The 16,311-nt window shown below is 40.3% G+C and overlaps 1 protein-coding gene across 19 annotated transcripts in view; it reads right to left on the bottom strand.

Moving 5' to 3' along the window:
• Positions 1-16,311, bottom strand: part of DGKH (diacylglycerol kinase eta) — a 218,027-nt gene that overhangs the window by 45,961 nt on the left and 155,755 nt on the right. For all 19 annotated transcript variants that reach the window (XM_036300984.1, XM_036300979.1, XM_036300975.1 and 16 more), the window contains 3 exons: positions 6,700-6,785; positions 2,558-2,657; positions 932-1,202 (listed from right to left, as the gene is read on the bottom strand). In XM_036300984.1, the coding sequence (XP_036156877.1) occupies positions 932-1,202; positions 2,558-2,657; positions 6,700-6,785 (457 nt within the window). The remainder of the gene's footprint in view (positions 1-931; positions 1,203-2,557; positions 2,658-6,699; positions 6,786-16,311) is intronic.

Raw genomic sequence — 16,311 nt, 5'->3', positions numbered from 1 at the left:
CTAATTGACAATAAACCTGGAAATAATGTCTATAAATGCTAGAGATTATAAAAGTAAATTGTCAAAATTACATTTTTATTAGAAGAAAAAAATAAAACGTAAGAAATTTAGAGAATGAAATACAAGTCCAATTACAAGTTACAACCTGTAAAGAATTTTGGATACTTATTATCTACATTAAAATTTACTTTTAGTCTATTATAGAAGTTCCAAGATTATACATATTATATTAACACTAGAGGCCCAGTGCACAAAATTCGTGCACTGGTAGGGTCCCTACGCTTGGCCGGCAATCAGGGCTGATTGGGGCCTTCTGGCTGCCTTCCTTCTGGTTGCCGGCTGGAGCCTCCCTTCCCCAGCTGCCTGCCAGGGCCTTCCTTCGTTCCACACTGCCCTCTTGTGGTCAGTGCATGTCATAGCGAGTGACAGAACTCCTGGTCGAACTCCCAAGGGGACACTTTGCATATTAGCCTTATATATATATAGATAAAAATTAAAGTATAGGCAAAACTTTTATAAACTCTTAAAAAAGCAACCTAAACATTTAGGAAAAAAATATTAGGAAAATATTTTTAACGTAGTATACAGGTTTGATTTTTGTTTAGAATTCAAAGATTCCAAGTAAGTAAAAAATACTTTAAATCTTAGGATATTATTGAAAGCAATTTTTACTTTTATTTCTATGATTCCAGTATACTTTGTTTTTCTGAGTTTTATTTTTTAAGTAGCATTACTACGTTGATCCCTACTACTGAAACAATAACTAGAACTATTTACTAGTATAAATTTTGCTTTAATTATTTTAACTTTTACATTGTCTTAAAAAAATTTTTTTTATGTGTGTCCAGTGTGACCAATATGAACATTTTATTGTGCTTGCAAGGAGAATGTTGCTAACGTCTTCAAAAGCCCATTTTGTTAATATGTGTACCTTTTCCGGCTTCTTCAATGACTTGCCTCACTGCTTTCTTTAAACTATTTGCCCGCAACATTATTTCCTTTGGTTTCACTGCTTTCTGGGAGGAAGGTTTAGTAGTGTCATCCAAGAGCTGTTCCTTGCTTTCACACAAGGACTCTTCACTCGAAGATTCCACTGTATCTTCTTCTACAAGGACAGGGCTGATGCCTGGGAGAACAGCAGCCTGGGAGTCTGTACGCAAAGCCTGGAGCAGTTGTTCAAGCTTCTCATTGAGGACCGAACACTAAGAAAAGAAGGAAAAGAATGCCCTAATGAATCTCCATTTACAAGAGATAGAAAATGATAATTTAAATTAATGGTTTCTGATTTTAAAGGAAACATACGGGATATTGATGTTTACCATTAGTTGCTATTATACATTATACTTTAGACAGCCAATGGATTAAAGAATTTATAATTTTAAAAAACAGCACACATCTTATTTAAATTTATTTATTTATACTTTCAGAATGATTCAGATGCCACTTCATGGGTGAAAATCTTTACAATCTTTGTATAGCTATTTTTCCTTCAAAAAAACAAACAAAAAAACTCACTTTACTATAAGATGACACATTACACAAAAATTTAAACATTATACAAAATTTGCCATACAGTACACAAACTATCATATTAACACTTTAACTTCTGCTGAGTCTTGATAAGCTCACCTTGAAAGCTTTGGTTTGCAAAGGAGTGAATGGTGCCTGAGGAATTACTGGCTCAAAGAAAGAGCAAAAAGGAAAATGCACAGGCACTGGCCCTTGTTTCTTCCTACTTTCCTTGAATTACTAAGGGTGATTGAGGACTGAATTTCCAGTGATTTCCTTCTCCGTTTATTTGTCCTTGATAACAGGCAAGACAAAGTTATAGCAGAAAGAGTTAAAAGAAAAGTGTTGGTCAAGAGGGTTTCTTTTTCTGAAGCTCTCCACAGGGTAGAAACACAAGAGAAAGAGACTGGAAACGTCAACTGTATGTTTATTTCTATTTTCTTTTCCTTCCTCTCAAATAAACCCCATCTACAACATGAATCTGGGGGAGATCATTTCTTTGCAAGCCCAAGAGCACCAAGCGTTTTTTACAAATGCCCTGTCATGAATGCACGAAAGCGGACAGTAGCTTTTAGGGTTCAGTAAACGACTCTTAGTTTAGCCCCAGAAAGCTTTCCAAGGGGAAAAAAAATCTATAAAGATAAAGGCAAGAAAAGAAACCCTGGAAGATATAGAGGCCTGTAAAGTCTAGGGAATCTGAGAAACTGCGCTGGGAGGCACCCGACTGGCCAGAGGCTGCCTGGAAACGGAAAGCCATTCCTCTCTGTGACCTGACTACTGTGCGTTTCTCCTTCGCCGTGCCAGGCAGCGGGAACAGGGAGGTGCGGTATAAAATTCAGTTTGTCGGATGGTCCCCAGCAATGCAGTTTTTCTACATCTTAAGGAGTAACCATAAAATAGAATGTTTTAAACAGTTATATCTGATTCAAAAGAAACTTTCTTGTGATTTATGTTTTGGCAAGAAAACCACTTAATCAATTTAGCTATAAAACAAGTTCAGTGTTAACATTGTCAGTAAAAACCTTTCATGCCCTGATCGTGTCCTTACTTTGTTGGCCACGGCATCGGCTACAACAGCATTTTCCAACGTTTTGTCATATGCCTTCTCTACTTTGGCAACGAAGTCCTTTACAGTTTCACATAGTATCCTTTGAAGAAAAGAGATTGTGCAATTCCATAAACTCAGTAGGCTGATTTTCCCCCATTTATAAATATTTAAAAAATAAGCAAACTCTCAAAATACTGGAATCATTTGTATACAAACCCATAATTCTATCTACTGTTTGACATGTCCTAGATAAGTTCAAAACATTCTAAGTGAGAAATGGATACATTAATAAACCTTGCTCTACATACTTTAAATAAAAGCAATTTTAAGGTAATAACAAGACGTTGTCAAATATCCAAATTATATCTTGATAAGAGTATTTTCCAATCCCATTTAAAAGAGCATTATCTCCTAAGCATTATATAATTTCATAACAGGACTTGCAGACTTGATCAAACAAGAATAAATTTGCCACTTATGTTGTCACTGTCACTATACTATTCATCCTAGTGGTACCTTGATAATGCATTGTTCCTGAAGAGAAAAGCGGTTATGTGTTATGCTAGGGGTTAAGCGTTAGGAAACTGTTACAGATTTTACAAGTCTTAAAGAGACAGATCACCCAAACGCAACACCTGAACCATTTTTAAGATTTTGATTTGAACAAATTAAATGTTTTAAAACAAACAAACAAAACCTTTGGAGATAACTGGGTAAAATGGACTGAGTAACACAGAATTATTTTTTTAAAAGATTATTAAATATATATTCTGCAAGTGGAATACAATAATTTCTGGGATTTTCTTAGAGAGATTGTAGCAAAAAGAAAATGGGGCTTTGGCTGGTGTTCGCAATGGTTAGATCATCAGATCACGCACTGAAGGGTCTTGGTTTCCAGTCAAGGGCATGCACCTGGGTTGCAGGTTCCATCCCTGGCTCTGGTCAGAGCGTGTGCGGGAGGCAACCAATCGATGTGTCTCTCACATTGATATTTATCTGTTTCTCTCTCTCTCTCGCTCTCTCCCTCTCTCTCTAAAAAATCAATGAAAAATGGGGAATATATGACAAAACGTTGATAAATACTGAAGCAGAGTGACAAGCATAGTGGGAAATCATTACACCAGTCTTTCTACTTTTATGTATGTTTGAAAATGTCCATAAATTAAATTAAAAAAATGCGGTATTTTGGGTATAATGTTATTTCATGTTGTCTTCTCTTTTCTGTCTTGAATCTCTTTAAAATTTTAATCTGGGGTTGTAAAAACGGAGTAGCCAGACAAGCCTAGACGTGTAGGTGAGTGATGAGAGGGTTGGAATAGAATCTACTTAAAGGCAAACGAGCTAGTCAGGTAGAACACTAACGCTAATGCTGAGAGCACAGCCTAGACAAGGAGCTAGGTCAAGGTAAAAAAAAAGAATCCAAATGAAATTGGGGAAAACATGAGGTGATGATTTAATGATTTAACACAGCACTCTAGTTTATAAGCTCTATTTACTTTATTGCTCAACTTAGTTCTCCTAACAGTTCCACGAGGGAGGGAGGGAGGATAGGCATTCTTTCCATTCTTGAACCTGATAAGCAGACACAGGTCACAAAGCTAGCAAATGGCTGAGTCTCAACTAGGGCCTCAGATTGACTCCTACAGGACTTAAGGCAACACTGGGACTTACTCCAGTGGTTTTCAAGCTGTTTTGCAAAAATATTTCAAAGATTTCACAAATACTTGATTCAAATTTATTTGGAAATAAGGAATATAATTTTTAATGCTCAAATAATCATTAGATATATTAGAGACAAGTATGTTAACTTTTATTTCAAAATTCACTAGTTTTGTGCAAATCTTGGACTAAAGCATCTTCTATTTTTATTTAATTGAAGGCCATTTTTTTATACCTAAACAAAATAAATACAGAAATGACTTAAAACTGCATTAAATATAAAATCCTGTCATTTATAATAATATTAGTTATTTTTTCTCATAAATGACTAATAAATTAATCTTATCCAATTTATTAATGCCAACAAAATGTAATTTTTTTAAATATTGGGATTCTTCATAAGTTTTCATTTGAAAAAAATTCCCTCTGCTAAAAATGTTATACTTCACAGGTATTAAGTTCAAGAAAAATAAGGAATAAAAGGGGTCATTGCTGTAATAACCCTATTTGCATCTGTCCAGATTTTATAACATTAATTCCATGTAATTAAAAATATAAGTAGATCTCAAAAGTTCTCATCACAAGAAAAAAATGTAACTATGAAACTAAATATTAAAAAATATAGAAAATGTGTAGGAGTCAGTAATCAAACACATCAAACACATGAAGGCTATAGTAAGACTTTGCCAACCTCCAAACTATGAATGTGACCAGATACAATAGTTACTTAACTGTATTAAAGAATAATCCTATATAATAAAAGGGTAATATGCAAACTGACCCTAACAGCAGAACGACTGGGAATGACTGGTCACTATGACACACACTGACCACCAGGGGGCAGACGCTCAATGCAGGAGCTGCCCCCTGGTGGTCAGGGCGCTCCCACAGGGCGAGTTCTGCTCAGCCACAAGCCAGGCTGATGGCTGCCAGTACAGCGGTGGTGGTGGGAGCCTCTCCTGCCTCCTCAGCAGCGCTAAGGATGTCCGACTGCAGCTTAGACCTGCTCCCTGCTGGCAAGTGGAAATCCCCCGAGGGCTCCTGGGCTGAAAGAGGGATGTCTGAATGCCAGCTTAGCCCCAATCCCCCAGGGAGTGGGCCTAAGTGAGCAGGTGGTCATCCCCTGAAGGGTCCCAGACTGCGAGAGGGCACAGGCTGGGCTGAGGGACCCCCCTGAGTGCACAAATTTTTGTGCACCGGGCCTCTAGTTCTTTTATAACTTGATATACCTTAAGAAAGGTTCCAACTTTCCATTTTATCTATCTATTTCCTCTAAAATGTCCTATAAGAAACATTTGATTCATATGGCAAGGGTGGCAAACATTACATGTCTTCCAGAGGAAATAAATGTAGGAAGTACCTAAGGAAGTAACTTAGGTATATAAATTTGGTCCAAGATGAGAAAGACAACAAGGAGTGCTGAGGTCTGGGACAAATTAGAAATCTGCACATTTCACGATAAAGCAATACAATTCACTAAAAAACACCCAACCAAACAAAAACATAGAAACCACTAGCAGCACTATCCACCAAAGACCTTCTGTAGCCCACCTATTTGGGCAACCAGTGTGCTTCCCTTGAGAGTCATTCAATTCTTTCCTATTGCTCAGTCCTGTTTCCAATTCCTGGGGGCTATAGCATCAAAACTAACTATTACTACATTTGTAGTTTTGTCACAAGCAAATTGATTTAAGCTGGTTTGTCTTTCCTTGATTTTTTATAAATTAAGTATATACTATACTAAAGTTTGTGTATTTTCCCTCTATTATTCCCCTACTTCTTTTCTTTCCTTCTTCCCCTCTTTTCTCCTCTTTCTGAATAACAGTTATATACCCTGGCTAAGCCAGAGTTCTAAAGCATTCTTTTACTTTTGCTTATCAGTTGACAATTTCATTTGGTTTCATCCTTTCTTCTAGTTGACTTTCTAGTCTTCATAACTTCAGTTTAGGATGCCTGAAAACTAAATTCTAAATTCCAGCCATGCAACGTGTGGAATGATAAAATCAAGTAGCTTTGGCTCCATGTACAGAATCAGCTTAACTAAAATCTGGTAACTTTAAATTAAAATATAATTATGTACTTTAATCATGCTGAGAAAAGTCATTTAAAAAAATCTCATCTGTTTTCCTTTTCCTGATATAAACATTTCCTAAGTGGTAGTGTTTATGGAAGTAATAAATTATAATGAAATGTGTTTCCTATATTATAATAACCATAAATACTTCTTTAAATAGGAACTTAGCATAATTAAACTCTAAACACTTATTGTACCTTTTTGATAAAGAAATCTTTCAAATTAAGCCTTAAAAATACCCCACCATAAATGTTAAACGATTTTTTAAATGGAAATTTGGTTTATCTAATTCTGTAAGCTACTACAAAGATATCTTTTGGAAAACAAGTCACAGAGGAATGTCAGTGGTAAAACCAGCTTTCCTTTCATTTTCACCATAACTATTTCATGACCTCACTCTGTAACTCACTTAGCAGATGATATGACTACTGCATGTTCATCAGAATTAAGGATTTTTGTAAGATGATCTGCAACTGAATCTTCATAAATTGTCATCTGAAAAAAATAGAAAAAACTATATTGTGTTATCGTTGCCGGCAATTATACAACTCGGCTATCACTGCTTTAAAAATGGGATCATTCAGGGCAAACGTGACACAGGGCAATGGCTACAATGAATACATAATAGTCATTCTACAAAATAGATAAATATTTCCTTTCTGTGAAAGGCTGTTAGTTTCTGGAATTCTTTAATTTATACTCATAGAAAAATCCATAAGAAAATCTTTAAAATATTTTTTAAGTGTGAAAATACAAAGAATTCATACAATTGAGTACAAAAATGCCAGATAATCTAATAAGCATGGGCCAAAGACTAAAAATTTTAAGAGGAAGATACCCAAATGGTCCATAAACAGATGAAAAGGTGTTAACCTTATCAGCCATCAGGCAAATGTAAAGTAAATCCACACTGTGAAACCACCATATATCTGTCAGAATAGATAAAATGAAAACACCAACAACCAGAAAATGCCAAGCATTGGCAAGAGCCATAGAACACTCATACACTACTGGTAAGAGAGCAAAATGATACACACACTCTACAGAAATTGTATGAAATTTACAGTTTCTTATTAAGAGTCTTCCATCAAGTTTTTGCCTCAAATATATTCCATATCACATGGCTCTATTGAAGCTGAACATATGCATAATATGGTAGGACCCAGCAAACTTCAACATACATGCCCAAAAGAAATGCAGATGTGTGTTCAGCAAAAGACATATACTAGGATGCTTATAGCAATATTCACTCACTGGTAGAATGGGTAACAAATTGTAGTATATTCATGCAATGAAAAACTATGGGTCAATGAGGATGAATGATCTATAAACGAAGCCATAATATAGGTGACTCTCACAGACAAAATGTTGAATGAAAGAATTCAGAAACAAAGGAGCAGATACAAAATGGTTCTACTTTATTTTCTTTTTATTTTTTAAATATATTTTATTGATTTTTTACAGAAAGGGAGAGGGATAGAGAGTTAGAAACATTGATGAGAGAGAAACATCAATCAGCTGCCTCCTGCACACCCCTACTGGGGATGTGCCTGCAACCAAGGCACATGCCCTTGACCAGAATCGAACCTGGTACCTTTCAGTCCGCAGGCTGACACTCTATCCACTGAGCCAAACAAGTTAGGGCGATTCTACTTTATAAAGTACAAAAACAGATAAAACTAATCTATGCCATTAGAAGTCAGGATAGTGGTTATTGGGGTGGGAGGTGGGAGTGGTGAATAAAAGGAAGCATGAGGGGCCTCATGTGGTGCTGCTAATGCTGCCTTATGATCTGCGTGTTGATTACATCAGTTCACTTAGTTTGTGGAAACTGGCCAAGGTCTGATTTATGATATGTACTTTTTTGTAACATCCTATCTAATAAAGAGGGAATATGCTAATTGATCCTCATGCCGTGGCAAAGATGGTGGCGCCCACAGCCAATAAGGAGGAAATATGCTAATTCAATGCCACTCTCTCAAAGATGGCGGCGCCCACACACAATAAGGAGGGAATATGCTAATTGACTGCCATACCCTCAAAGATGGCGATGCCCACAGCCACAAGATGGCGGTGCCCAGTCCCCTCAGCACCCCCACGCGCCTGCCTCCGGAGTCTCCCAGTCCCCTCATCCCCCAAGCTGCCCAGGGCTGGCCCGAGGCGCAGGCAAGCCTTGGATGGTGGCTGCCCAGACAATGCCCGAGGCACAGGCAAGCCTTGGATGGTGGCTGCCCAGCTGCCCAGGGCCGCCTGAGGCTCAGGTAACCAGAGCTGGCCAAGGCTTGCGCTGTCGGCAGTGGCAGCAGCAGAGGTGTGATGGGGGCTTTGCTTTCCCCTGATCACCGGGTCGCCTCCCACCCCTCAGGGCTCCCGGACTGTGAGAGGGGGCAGGCCTGGCTGAGGGACCCCCCCATCTAGTGCATGAATTTTCATGCACTGGGCCTCTAGTAATTCAATAAAGCTTTTTTTAAATGCTGAATACAATCATACAAGCATGTAAATAAATATTTCTCTCAAACCGTGAAATAACCAAATGTCAATGGAGTCCTATGTTCCCTTTTCTATGTGACTCAAACTTTAATAGTCTGTTGAAAGAACATATCTTCCTAATATATGAAAATGTGTACAATATTTACAGTTTCATATCAAGAGGCTTCCATCAAGTTTTTGCCTCAAATATATTCCATGTCACATGGATCAAAAATTTCCACTGTAAGCCATCTGTTCTCTGCAGACCGGCCTCTCTGCTCTCCTGCCTGACTCGGACGTCCTTTCATTGCTCTCCACCAATCAGCCTGTTCATTCAGGCTCAAATGAAGATTCAATGATCCACATCCCCTATAAAGCTTTCCTGAGTAGCCTCTTCCCAAAGGGACCTCATTCACCATTAACATCCAATTCCCCCAGTGGCTAATTAGTATGTTGTCACTCTTTTAAATTTCTATCTTTTTTCAAAGGCAGACTATGTATGGAAAAAATTTACCTGAAAGAAAGTTGGGGAAAAGCTTCACACAATATTATATTGACTCACAAATCCACTTTATTGCTTTCCGGGTCTAAACATTAAAAAACTGCATCTTTACAGTTAAGATCAGAAAAATGAAAATACATCTATCCAAAAGGAAAGAAAGAAAATATTTTTTCAAAAAGATTAGTTTTATTTCATTTCCCTACAGGATAGATTGTCATAAAGCCTAAGAAGGTAGAAAAAAATACTATAAACTATCATTAATTCCATTTGAATTTACAATAAAGAAATCCAAGTTTTTGTCCATTAAATATAAACAAAGGCAAAGAATACAATCTCCTCCAGAGAAACTGAAATAAAACCTCCATGTCTGAGGATAAAATGATTGCTAGCACTTGCTAGCCTGTTATGTAGTCATTTAGCAGTCACAAAGGTAAGGCGATAATAATAGCTAACATTCTTATTGTGTAGCAGGCACAGTGATTAAGCATTTTGTATTTATTTATCCCAGTAGGTGTCCTGTTTCACAGCCAAGGAATGTGAGGCTCAGGTGAATTGAGTGGTTTTCCCGGATCCGCAGCTAATGAAGAGGAAACAAGCTGGGGGCAGGCCTGAGGACGCTGGGGCTTTTCCCACCACACTGTCCCCCTAAGCAAGTCTTGGCCTTCGCTTAACTGTATTTGTTAAATACAAATTTTATCATTTTTCACATGTGTCATTATTACAGCCTTCTTGCCAGGCTTCTTGTATCTCTCCTGCTCCTTTTCAAACCATTCTCCACTTAACAAGTGTTTAAAAAACAACAACAAAAACAGAAACCTGGCCCTGGCTGGGTAGGTCAGTTGGTTAGAGTGTCATCCCATGTACCAAAAGGCCGAGGGTTCAATTCCCGGTCACAGCACATATCCAAGTTGTGGGTTTGATCCCCTGTTGGAGACAACCAATTGATGTTTCACTCTCGCATCAACGTTTCTCTCTCTCACTTCATCTCTCTCTAAAATCAATAAAAGCACGAGGATTTAAAAAAACAGAAACACAAATCTGATCATACCACATCCCTGCTGAAAAATGTCTGAGTGGACCCCTCCTACTTTCCAGATAATGGAAAAACCCTTTAGCGAACAAGAAAGACCTCTAGAATTCCCAAGACCCTGAAGGATCGGTCTGACCCTTCTTTCCTCTTCTGTCCTGTTTTTTGATGCTCTTTCCTTGCACCGCATATTCTACCATGTGGTAACTCCATAGAATTATTTGTATGCCCCAATTTACCAAGGTCCTTATTACCATGCTCTTTGAAGTGCTCTTGTTCAACCAGCTTATCCCTACTTTTCTTTTGTGCTGAAAACAGAGTTTAGGAACAACTCCCTCTGTAAAGACTTCACTGAACTTACCAGGCCAAGAACCCTCTCTTCCGTACAACCATTACACCCTGAAAATACCTAAACATCACTGTCATTTCCTTGTCTGTCCCTCCTACTAGACCAGAGATTTCCAAACTTTCTGAGCTCAAGCCTAGTAAGTCAAGGGATTCTTTTTTTTTTAAAAAAAATATATCTTTTTATTGGGGAGAAACCAAGATGGCGGCATAGGTTAACGCCGGAGATCGCTGCCTCAAACAACCACTTCAGAGATATAACTAAAGCACAGAACGGACATCACCCAGAACCACGGGAAGGCTGGCTGAGTGGAAATTCTACAACTAGGAGGAAAGAGAATATCATACCCAGACTCAGAGGAGGCGCAGTGCTGAAGTGAAATACTCAGGTGCGGAGTGTGCGCGCGGAGCGGGCGGAGGGCGCGGTTGTTGTTTTCAATCGGGAGGGAGTTTCAGACTCTGAGCTCCAGATCCGGGCGAGTCTCTGGGGACCGAGACTCAAACGGGAGAAACGGGACTGTCTGGCTTCGGTCGGAAATCGAAGGCAGCTTTCTCTCCGAGGTTTGCAGCCATTGCTGGGGCTCTGAGAGGCAGAGCCCCTGGGGAAGGAACTGAGAGTCGCCATTACTGCTTGTTCCGCCCGCCCTGTAGATCCCCGGGGACCCGCCCCGCCCAAGCCCTGCACACAGGCATTTGCCGGATAGCCTCAGGCAAACGCTAGATTAGCACCGCCCTAGAAATCCAGCACAGAAGCCCTCCCACTACAGACACAGCGGACTCTCATAGCCAGTTAGCCTGGAGGTCAAATCACCCCGGTACTGCCGACATCAATCAAGGCTTAAAGGCAACAAGACTGCGGACAAAGACCACTAGGGGGTGCACCAAGAAAGCATAAAAAATGCGGAGACAAAGAAACAGGACAAAACTGTCAATGGAGGATATTGAGTTCAGAACCACAGTTTTAAGGTCTCTTAAGAACTGTCTGGAAGCTGCCGATAAACTTAGTAAGGCCCTCGAAAAGACTGGTGAGACCGCCGATAAATGTAATGAGATCCTCAAGAAATCTAATGAGACCCTCGATGTTGTGATAAAGAACCAACTAGAAATTAAGCATACACTGACTGAAATAAAGACTATTATACAGACACCCAACAGCAGACCAGAGGAGCGCAAGAATCAAGTCAAAGATTCGAAATGCGAAGAAGCAAAAAACACCCAACCAGAAAAGCAAAATGAAAAAAGAATCCGAAAATGCGAAGATACTGTAAGGAGCCTCTGGGACAGCTTCAAGCGCACCAACATCAGAATTATAGGGGTGCCAGAGGATGAGAGAGAGCAAGATATTGAAAACCTATTTAAAGAAATAATGACAGAAAACTTCCCCCACCTGGTGAAAGAAATAGACCTACAGGTCCAGGAAGCGCAGAGAACCCCAAACAAAAGGAATCCAAAGAGGACCACACCAAGACACATCATAATTAAAATGCCAAGAGCAAAAGACAAAGAGAGAATCTTAAAAGCAGCAAGAGAAAGAAACCCAGTTACCTACAAGGGAATACCCATACGACTGTCAGCTGATTTCTCAACAGAAACTTTGCAGGCCAGAAGGGAATGGCAAGAAATATTCAAAGTGATGAATACCAAGAACCTACAACCAAGATTACTTTATCCAGCAAAGCTATCATTCAGAACGGAAGGTCAGATAAAGAGCTTCACAGATAAGGAAAAGCTAAAGGAGTTCATCACCACCAAACCAGTATTATATGAAATGCTGAAAGGTATCCTTTAAGAAGAGAAAGAAGAAAAAAAAAAAGGTAAAGATACAAATTTATGAACAACAAATATGCATCTATCAACAAGTGAATCTAAGAATCAAGTGAATAAATAATCTGGTGATCATAATAGAATCAGGGACATAGAAAGGGAATGGACTGACTATTCTTGGGGGGGAAAGGGGTTTGGGAGATGCGGGAAGAGACTGGACAAAAATCATGCACCTATGGAAGAGGACAGTGGGTGGGGAGTGAGGGCAGAGGGTGGGGCGGGAGCTGGGAGGAGGGGAGTTATGGGGGGAAAAAAAAGAGGAACAAATGTAATAATCTGAACAATAAAGATTTAATTAAAAAAAAATATATATATCTTTTTATTGATGAAGGGAGAGGGAGAAAGAGATTGAAACATCAATGAAGACAGAGAATCCTTGATTGGCTGACCCCTGCATGCCCCCTTCTGAGGATCAAGCCCGCAACCAAGAAATGTGCTCTGACTATGAATCAAACCATGACCTCCTGGTTCACAGGTTGATGCTCAACCTCTGAGCCACACCAGTCGGGCAAGGGATTCTTAATGTCTTAACAATTTTGTCATAGTGCCCTTAGGCCAAAAGAAGTACCTAACAGTAGTTAAGTCTAAACATTTAATAAATATTTATGTCCTAAAAACTCAATAACCATTTGAAAAAATAATGGATATACATTTAAAAAAACACACAAACATCTTACTTCATTTTTAAATAACTAGTTGTAAGTCTCTTGGCATTGTATACATGTGAAACCTTGGAATGAGATTGGACAATGATAACCGCATTTCCTACTCCACAGCAAGTTTAGTGTGGTGATTGCTTTATTTTACCACAGCAACTCCTAAAAACCCAAAAATATGCTGTCACTGAAAGGAACATAGTACAGCCTAATGTTTAAACTGGGCACTACCTCCAGCTCGCAGTTTGCACAGTGTATGACAGATGTTGAGTTTTCTTCGAATTTAAAATATCTCATGGTAGCCCTCTGAGCTCACTGTGGTGCCCCAATGCACCCCACCCCTAAGCTGACTGAAGCTAGAGGGTAAGTCTTTTATTTCCAGTCAAGAGTACCGACAGGTAATTAATCTTGTTAAATGAATGAAAGAGATAATAAAGTTACAATTTCTTAGCGTGCTATTACAAGCTTCTAGAAAACCGACAGAACTGGGGGTCGGGGGGAGAGAACTTTTATTATTCTATCAGAGTATATTTAAAAATAAATTTACTGTAATAGGAAGAATTTTGTTTCTGGAGATTTAAGGCCATTCTTCCCTGTTTTCAGGGAGATGACTGAGGCATTAGTTAACAGGCATCTGTTAACTTACTAGACTTGTAAGACTGGGATATGATACAGAAGAGACCAAAAATAGGACTCCTGCATCAATAAGCTTTTAATCCAATTGGAAAGCAGGAATCTGGCTCCTTAGAGAGGTGAGGCCAGAGGGCTTTGATGCCAAGATGCCCATTGTTCCAAAAAGGTTTGGTCTTTAGATCAAAATTTAACAAGAAGAATTTTGTTATTTTGCCAGTCACAATGTCAAATGACAGTGTAATGGTGAGTGAATAATACACCTGCCTGATTTTCACAGTATGATAGTACCTAGATCATGGAAGGTGAAGGGGCTACAGAACTCCTGAGGAATAACAGAGTCCTAGGCAGCCGTGGGCAAACTATGGCCTGCGGGCTGGATCCAGCCCGTTTGAAATGAATAAAACTAAAAAAAAAAAGACCGTACCCTTTTATGTAATGATGTTTACTTTGAATTTATATTAGTTCATACAAACACTCCATCCATGCTTTTGTTCCGGCCCTCCGATCCAGTTTAAGAACCCATTGTGGCCCTCGAGTCAAAAAGTTTGCCCACCCCTGGTCCTAGGACTTGAGAGATAGGGATGGCTGCTTTGAGCAAGTGATACCTAAGCTGACACCCAAGGTGGGAACGGAAGTGAACTAATAAGCTCATGCTAACGGAAGGAAACAAATTTATTCACAAAGGGTTAGAGGAAGACATGATGGGTAGGGTGATTGTACGTTAAAGGTAAACAATAAATTTTCTAATATTGAGTAATAAAAAATAATCATGATTACTGAAGGAAATCATGAAACCACTATTTTTACAATGTTTAAAAAGTACAACAGCAACTAGCATTACTGAATTCTGGCCATAAGGAATCAATCAATGACACTGTCACAATTCCTTAAGTTCTGTAATTCCATGATGCCAAAAGAATGCTGTCAGTAAGATAATTAGGAAGATTGACCACCCTCTCTGTCCACTTAAGGAAAATTAAAAAATAATAATTTCACGATCATCTCTGAGGAAATCCAAAATGAATGTTTTATTTTAAAAAATATATCAGCTGGCCCTGGCTGGTGTGGCTCAGTGATTAGACTGTCGACTTGCCCACCCACAGTCGTGTTGGATTCCTGTTCAAGGGCACATACCTGGGTCACAGATTTGATCCCTGGCCCCAGTTGGGGCACGTACGGGAGGCAACCAATTGATGAGTCTCTCTCACATCGACATTTCTCTCAATCTCTCTCTCTCTTCCCACCCTCCCTCTCCCCTTTCCACTCTCTCTAAAATGCAACGGAAAAAATTCTGCAGTTGAGAATTAACCAAAAAGAGAAAAAGAAAAAATATATATCTATATACTAGAGGCCTGGTGCACAAAAATTTGTGCACTCGGGGGGATCCTTCAGTCTGGCCTGTGCCCTGTCGCAGTCTGGGACCCCTCGGGGGATGTCCACTTGCTGGCTTAGGCCCGCTCCCAGGGGGAACGGGCCTAAGCTGGCAGTCAGATAACCCTCTGGCAGCCCGGCAGCCCTCGGGGGATGTCCACTTGCCAGTGGGGAACAGGCCTAAACTGCAGTCGAACATCCTTAGCGCTGCTGAGGAGGCAGGAGAGGCTCCCACCACCACCGCTGTACTGGCAGCCAGCAGCCTGGCTTGTGGCTAAGCAGAGCTCCCCCTGTGGGAGTGCACTGACCACCAGGGGGCAGCTCCTGCATTGAGCGTCACCCCCTGGTGGTCAGTGTGTTTCATAGTGACCAGTCATTCCCAGTCGTTCTGCTGTCAGGGTCAATTTTCATATTACCCTTTTATTATGTAGGATATAAAAGCCTAAGCGACCATCACAACAGAACGGAAGAATGAATAGGCTGCATGGGACGACCAGGCCAGCAAGGGGGTTAGTGATGGACGACCAAATGACTGAGCAGCAGGCTGCATGGGGCGACCAGGCCGGCAAGGGGCTTAGTGAGGGACGACCAAATGACTGCAAAGATGGTGGTGCCCATAGTCAATAATGAGGGAATATGCTAATTGACTGCCACGCCCTCAAAGATGGCAGCATCCACAGCCAATAAGGAGGGAATATGCTAATTGACTGCCATCCCTCAAAGATGACAGCACCCACAGCCACAAGATGGCTAGCAGGGAAGGGCAATTGGGGGTGACCAGACCGGCAGGGGAGAGCAGTTGGGGGCAACCAGGACTGCAGGGGAGGGCAGTTGGGGGTGATCAGGCCGGCAAGGGAGAGGTTAGGCGTCTCTCAGGCTGGCAGGGGAGTGGTTAGGGGCAATCAGGTAGGCAGGCAGGTAAGTGGTTGGGAGCCAGCAGTCCCGGATTGTGAGGGGAATGTCCGACTGTCGGTTTAGGCCCAATCCCTGTGGGACATCCGGCAGTAGGACATCCCCCAAGGGGTCCCAGATTGGAGAGGGTACAGGATGGGTTGAGGGACAACACCCACCCCATGCACGAATTTTGTGCACTGGGCCTCTAGTATATATATGTGTGTGTGTGTGTGTGTGTGTGTGTATCCTATCTAATAAAAGAGAAACATGGTAATTGGCGTACAACCGCTACCCTTCCCA

Source organism: Myotis myotis, unplaced genomic scaffold (assembly GCF_014108235.1).
Source record: "Myotis myotis isolate mMyoMyo1 unplaced genomic scaffold, mMyoMyo1.p scaffold_m19_p_3, whole genome shotgun sequence".
NCBI classification, from domain to species: Eukaryota; Metazoa; Chordata; class Mammalia; order Chiroptera; family Vespertilionidae; genus Myotis; species Myotis myotis.
The sequence above is the reverse complement of the archived record's forward strand: the minus strand, read 5'-3'. Positions and strand labels throughout refer to the sequence as shown.